Source organism: Euleptes europaea, chromosome 7 (genome assembly GCF_029931775.1).
Source record: "Euleptes europaea isolate rEulEur1 chromosome 7, rEulEur1.hap1, whole genome shotgun sequence".
In the NCBI taxonomy this organism is placed as follows: Eukaryota; Metazoa; Chordata; class Lepidosauria; order Squamata; family Sphaerodactylidae; genus Euleptes; species Euleptes europaea.
The window spans coordinates 100,953,548-100,959,547 of record NC_079318.1 but is presented as its reverse complement, the minus strand read 5'-3'; the positions used below and the strand labels follow the sequence as shown (position 1 = coordinate 100,959,547).

The following is a 6,000-nucleotide window of genomic DNA, read 5'->3' as shown; positions in this document are numbered from 1 at the left end:
AGGCCCCCGTGGTGCTCTTAAACAGCTTACTCCAGTGTGATAACATGGGGGCGCATCCCCAGGGTGAACCCGGGGATGGCATCTTGTCAAGTTTGGCCCTCGGATTTCCCCCTTCTCTAGAAAAGTTTGAAGCTTGCAGATGCTGCCCCCTCTCAGTCCACACCCTTCACTGCTCTCCTACACCTCCTTTAAACGTGGCCTTTTAGTGGCCCTGCCTCTGCCAACAGGTGCCCTTCCGGGAATCCAAACCTGCTCACCCAAACAATCAAACTCGTCAGCAATTAACAAAGAGCTTTAAAAGTGCAGAGGAAGAACTGAAATGATGGATGTGATGAGGAGGAACAGGAGGAAGTACGAGCTGCAGCTGGGGGCACATGCCGCATGGTTTTGGAAGAGGTGAAGTTTCCTGGCATCTGGGTGGAACTCTCTGGCATCCTCCAGCGCACCCTGTGCGGCCCAAGTGAAATTGGTGTCGCCAGACGTCACGACGTCAAAGACGCATGACTGGAAGTAGACATCCTCCACCGGCAGCTTCTCCTTGCAGAGCAGGTGGGCCTTCTCCGCAGGGATGGCGCTGCCGCCGCAGCACCCCTCGCTCCGGGAGAGGCGCTGGCTGGGCGGGCAACCTCCCACACACAGCTGCAAGTCCTGCTCCTCCGTGAAGGAGCGCGCCACCTCCTCGGCGGCCCGGATGGAGAAGGAGAGCTGCTTCCCCGCCTGGCGCACGGCGATGGTGGTGCCGATGTACGCGGCGCGGATCTCCACGTGCCGCCCTGGGATGCGCTCATGGATGGTCAGGCTGTTCCCTCCCGGCCTCCTTCCACCGTTCACAGAACCGTCCTCAAAAGCGGCCGGCAAGTTGTCGATTTCTGCCTGGTACACCTTCTGATCGATGCACTCCTTCATGTTCTTAAAGATGATGGTCAGCTGACAAGAAAAAACAGACCAGGAAGTCACAGCGTGCTCTCCGAGAGCATGCCGATTCCAAAAGAGGGGCCCCCTGATTTCGAGCCCCCTGCACCTATCTTGTAATTCTTGAGGGAAGGCTTACGAGGAATGGCGTCTGGGCCAGCCCAAGAAGTCAGAGGAACTAGTCGGGCCATGGGGTGGGTCGAGGCAGGAGGGGAGAGATCGCAGAAGAGGCCCCCAAAGATAGGGTTGCCAACCTCCAGGCGGTGGGTGGAGCTCTCCTGCTATTACAACTGATCTCCAGCCGATATAAATCAGTCCACCTGGAGAAAATGTCCGCTTTGGCTATTGGACTCTATGGCATTGAAGTCCCTCCCCTCTCCAAATGCAGCCCTCCCCAGGCTCCACCCCCAAAATCTCCTGGTATTTCCCAACCAGGAGCTGGCAACCCTATTTGTAATCCTGGGAAATCTCTAGGCCCCACCTGGAGGTTGGCAACCCTACGTGTCTACCACATCACTTCCAAATTTACTGTAAGTGATTTAGGCATGCTGGCGCAACACCAGCATGCCAGCCTCTGCCCTGCATTTCTGGGAAAAACCTGAAGTGACACCATGCTTTTCTGGCAATCCCTTGAGGGGTGTGGTGGTACCTCTGGGTTTTTCTCGGAAGTGATTTCACGCCGCCACCGTCCACTCTGAGTGGGGCCGGGGAAAAAGAGGCAGGGGGTCGGGGCCCACAACCCTACTTCCAGGTAACTTAGAGCCAACTGGTTTAAAACCGTCCCATCTAGTTTGGCCTTCAGTAACTGGACCAAGGCTTCCACCCTGCACACAACCAAGCATATTTGCCTTCCGCTGCAAAGTTGGAACGAGCGCTCACCAACCTGGCTTCACTTAAGTCAGGCCATGAGTCCGCTGAGCACAGAATTCTCTACTCTGCCACAACTTTCCAAGGCCATTTTTGCACGGTAATTAGCAGCGCGTTCCAGGCAGAATTGCCCTGCAGATTTTTTTGAATTTTGCACGCTGAACCGTCATTCCAGAAGCCGGCGCAGACCTGCTTCGCATTACAAAAGAGCCCACTTAACACGACCGTTTGTGTTTGCTCTGCCGCTGCTGCGAAGAATAACCAGAGGGAACCATGCAAAACAACAGCGGCGCGTTAGCTATGCACATGCTAATAGCTATGCAAACGAACGAAGGAGCAGTCGAGTGGGGGGGGGTAGCTGTCCTTACCTTGCTGGTGGCCGTGGCGTTTGACCCTTTGGCCACGGGGTAGCTGGTCGCCTGTGCAAACAAGTAGTTGTTGTCCAGGAGGGGCCAGGAGCCCTCCACTCGGCAGGTGTGGAACTGGTCGTCGAAGGTCCGCACGTGGGGGTCCCCAAAGGCGGCACAGTGCTGGTACAGGGGCCCCCGGCCGTGTTTGGTGGCAAACCGCTTCTCATAATCACAGAAGTCCAGGGATTCGAAGGCTTGGGGGCTGGGGGCCGGCGCCTGGGGGGGCCACGGGGGTGAAACGGGCCCTTCCTTGGAGCACTTGTTCTGGATCATGAGATCCTCGATACCGTGGACGGCGGAGTGGTAGGCGAGGTCCCCGCGGCAGGTGCGGGCCGTCCGGCGGGTGCAGCGGGAGTAGGAGCGCAAAGCGTTGCAGTAGGCGGAGCTCTTGTTGGGGCCACGCAAGTTGAGCGTGGAGGCCACGTACTCGGAATTGCAGCGCAAGATCTTGCAGTGGGAGTCCACTGTGAGGGAAACCAAACAGCATCGTTTTGTGAGGCATCCCACCACCGCATCCCCCCTGTAAATATCCCCCCTCCCCCAGTATGGTGTACCCCCAGACTCGGCAACCTCATGACCAAATCTGTCTGACTCCCTGAGAGGTATCATCCAGCTCTGGGGGGAACAACTCTTAAACAGCAAGAAGGTTGGCCCCCACAGATGATATGAGGCCATGATCCAGACTCATGTCACATATAGGGTTGCCAACCACCAGGTGGCACCTGGAGATCTCCCGCTATTAAAATTGATCTCCAGATAATCAAGATCAATTCCCCTGGAGAAAATGGCTGCTTTGGAGGGTGGACTCTATGGCATTATACCCTATTGAGGTCCCTCCCCTCCCCAAACCCCATCTCACCATCCCCAAAATCCCCAGGTATTTCCCAACCCAGAGCTGGCGGCCCTAAATAGCAAAAGCCCAAAGCAAGAATCTTTTGATTAAAATAAAATTTAAAAATTATATGAAATCTAATTTCATGCTATCAATTTTTGTTCCAGAAGCTCATATTAACTATGTTAGTTGGACCCAGCCTTTCAAATAATGAAGCAGACATAAGAACCTAAGGAAAGCCCTGCTGGATCAGACCCAGGCCCATCAAGTCTAGCAGTCTGTTCACACCGTGGTCGACCAGGTGCCTCTAGGAAGCCCACAAGCAAGAAGACTGCAGCAGCTCCATCCTGCCTGTGTGCCACAGCACCTAATAGCCATGCTCCTCTGATCCTTGAGAGAATAGGGATGCATCATGACTCGTATCCATTTTGACTAGTAGCCATGAACACCCCTCTTCTCCATGAACATGTCCACTCCCCTCTTAAAGCCTTCCATGTTGGCAGCCATCACCATATCCTGGGGCAGGGAGTTCCACAATTTATTGAGCAGTAAGCCCTGGCCTCTCACTCTCCTCAAAGTGGCCCTCCACCACAACTGTTTCCTATCATTAACCGCCTCCCCATGAAAAAACTTGCAGCTGTGTCCTTTGCCACAGGAGTGGTGGCAGAAGGCAGACCGCAGTTCAGTGGTAGACCACAGACCAATGTGGTGAGGGTGTGATGTTCAGTGCCAGCTGCCAAGTGGGTTTCCTGCTACGAGTACTAAATTAAAGGGACCTGGGTGTGATACAGGGAGGCGGGAGATCCAGCTGGAGGGTGATAGATTCAAAACTGATAAAAGGAAGTATTTCTTCACGCAATGCATAGTGGAACTCCCTGCCCCAGGATGTGGTGATGGCTGCCAGCTTGGAAGGCTTTAAGAGGGGAGTGGACAGGTTCATGGAGGAGAGGGGTATTTGTGGCTACTAGTTAAAATGGATGCTGGTCATGATGCATCCCTATTCTCTCCAGGATCAGAAGAGCAGGCCTATTATCTTAGGTGCTGTGGAGCACAGGCAGGATGGTGCTGCTGCAGTCGTCGTCTTTGTGGGCTTCCTAGAGGCACCTGGTTGGCCACCGTGTGAACGGACTGCTGGACTAGATGGGCCTCAGTCTGATCCAGCAGGGTTTTTCTTGGCTTCTTATGTTCTTACACAAGAAGTATAACTCTTACGGGGACACACAGGACTTCTTGCTTTGCAAATCTGAAACATGGCAGGGGACGGTAAAAATCAACTGAACCCGACCCCTCCCTGCCTTACCATGTCTACATAAGAGGAGAAGGAAGAGTGCTTTAACGAGGAAGCCGGCGTCGGCCGACGGGCGTGACCTCACAAACCAGGCCGCTTTCCCCATTCCAATCCATCCAGCGCTTATGGGGCACAGCCTCCCGGTCCTCTCCTCTCACTGGGTCTCTGGAAGGGAAGCAAGACGGAGAGAAAGGGGTCAGCCACACCTTTGCCGGGCACCGGACCACGTGCCGGGACATTCAGGCTCTGGTCCCAGGTTCCGATCCTGCCCTCTGCTGGTAGTGCTGAGACCTGGGCTCAGCCTCCAGGGAGAATGACCCTGCCCATCACCGCTCGTGAAGGCCAGGCCTACCTGATGTGTCTGCGAAGACCCTTTTGCTCTAGACAGGACCCCTCGCAGCAGCCCTGTCCTCTGGACCAAGAAGCTAGCTGTATCAGAAGAAGTGAGCTGTGGCTCATGAAAGCTCATCCCCCCTGCCAGAAATTTTGTTAGTCTTTAAGGTGCTGCTGGACCTCTGGCTCTTTTCTACTGCTAGTGACAGACTAACACGGTTACCCATCGTGAACTACTAATGAAGCTCAAGACAATGCATTCTCCTGGACTGAACAGAGATCTAGAATTCCTGTCTCATTACCAATGGTAATTTCTCCATGCCTACCACCCCTCTGCATGTCACACTTCATCCAATCACGCCTGCTTATGCCATTTACTTGCTTTTGTCATTGTGTGTCGAATTCACTCCTCTCTACTTAAGGCTAGATGGACTCACATTCTAGCTGTATCTGAAGAAGTGAGCTGTACCTCACAAAAGCTCATGCCTTGCCGGAAATGTTGTTAGTCTTTAAGGTGATACCGGACTCTTGCTCTTTTCTACTGCTATTGGAAAGCTCTCTTGCTTGCTCACCTGGAGGGACCCTCCCACGCCAGGTAAGAGGCGCTTTGCAAAACTGAATTCTATCATTGGTAGGAAGCCACTTTAAAAACAAAGAAAGATGAGTGCAATCTGCAGGACCATTAGCTAGGTCTTCTCAGTATCTATCTTTAAAGGTAAATGCCTGTGAGCTCCAGGCTTGGGAGCGCAGCTGGCTCCAAGGTTAAGTTGCTCAGAAGTTTGTTATGACTGCTTGCGCTCCGTTTGCGTGATAACTGTAATCTATCATGGGAACCAGGCTCGGCCTGGTATCCAACTGTGCCTTTGTGATGTATATGTTCCTACCTGCCCGCTTCCCCCCCATTAGAGTCCTTGTACCTTTTCCTGTAAGTTGCTGCGATACACCTTATGCTTCCCAAATAAACTGCTTCTTAGATGACTCTGTCTGGACATCTGGTGATTGGGATTCAACAGGTGAACTCAGACCTTACAATGCCCCACCTTTAAAAAGGAGTGGGGGAGAATTACACTAAGAGCTACCTGGGGGGGGCGGCTCTTGTGGGGGACCAAAGCCCCAGATTTCTTTTCTTGAACCACCAAATAGTTGCACCCCAAGAGCTCTTACACACAAGCCCCGTCCCTGCTTGAAAACATAAATGGAGATAGGAATAGATGCAGTCCTCCTCCTAGCTCTGCTGGTACACCCAGCCCATCCCCACCTCCAGGGATAAGGTTGCCAACCTCCAGGTGGTGGCTGGAGATCTCCTGGGCAACAGAGATCAGTTCACCTGGAAAAAATGGCCTCTTTGGAAGGTGGAC

The 6,000-nt window shown here is 53.4% G+C and overlaps 1 protein-coding gene across 1 annotated transcript; it reads right to left on the bottom strand.

Moving 5' to 3' along the window:
• Positions 1 to 294: 294 nt before the first annotated feature.
• HJV (hemojuvelin BMP co-receptor) lies at positions 295 to 4,415 on the bottom strand. The gene is made up of 3 exons (XM_056852897.1): positions 4,322 to 4,415; positions 2,148 to 2,653; positions 295 to 927 (listed from the first exon to the last, which is right to left on the bottom strand). Exons 1-3 carry the CDS (start codon positions 4,413 to 4,415, stop codon positions 295 to 297), a joined length of 1,233 nt encoding a protein of 410 aa, XP_056708875.1.
• Between the last annotated feature and the right edge of the window lie 1,585 nt (positions 4,416 to 6,000).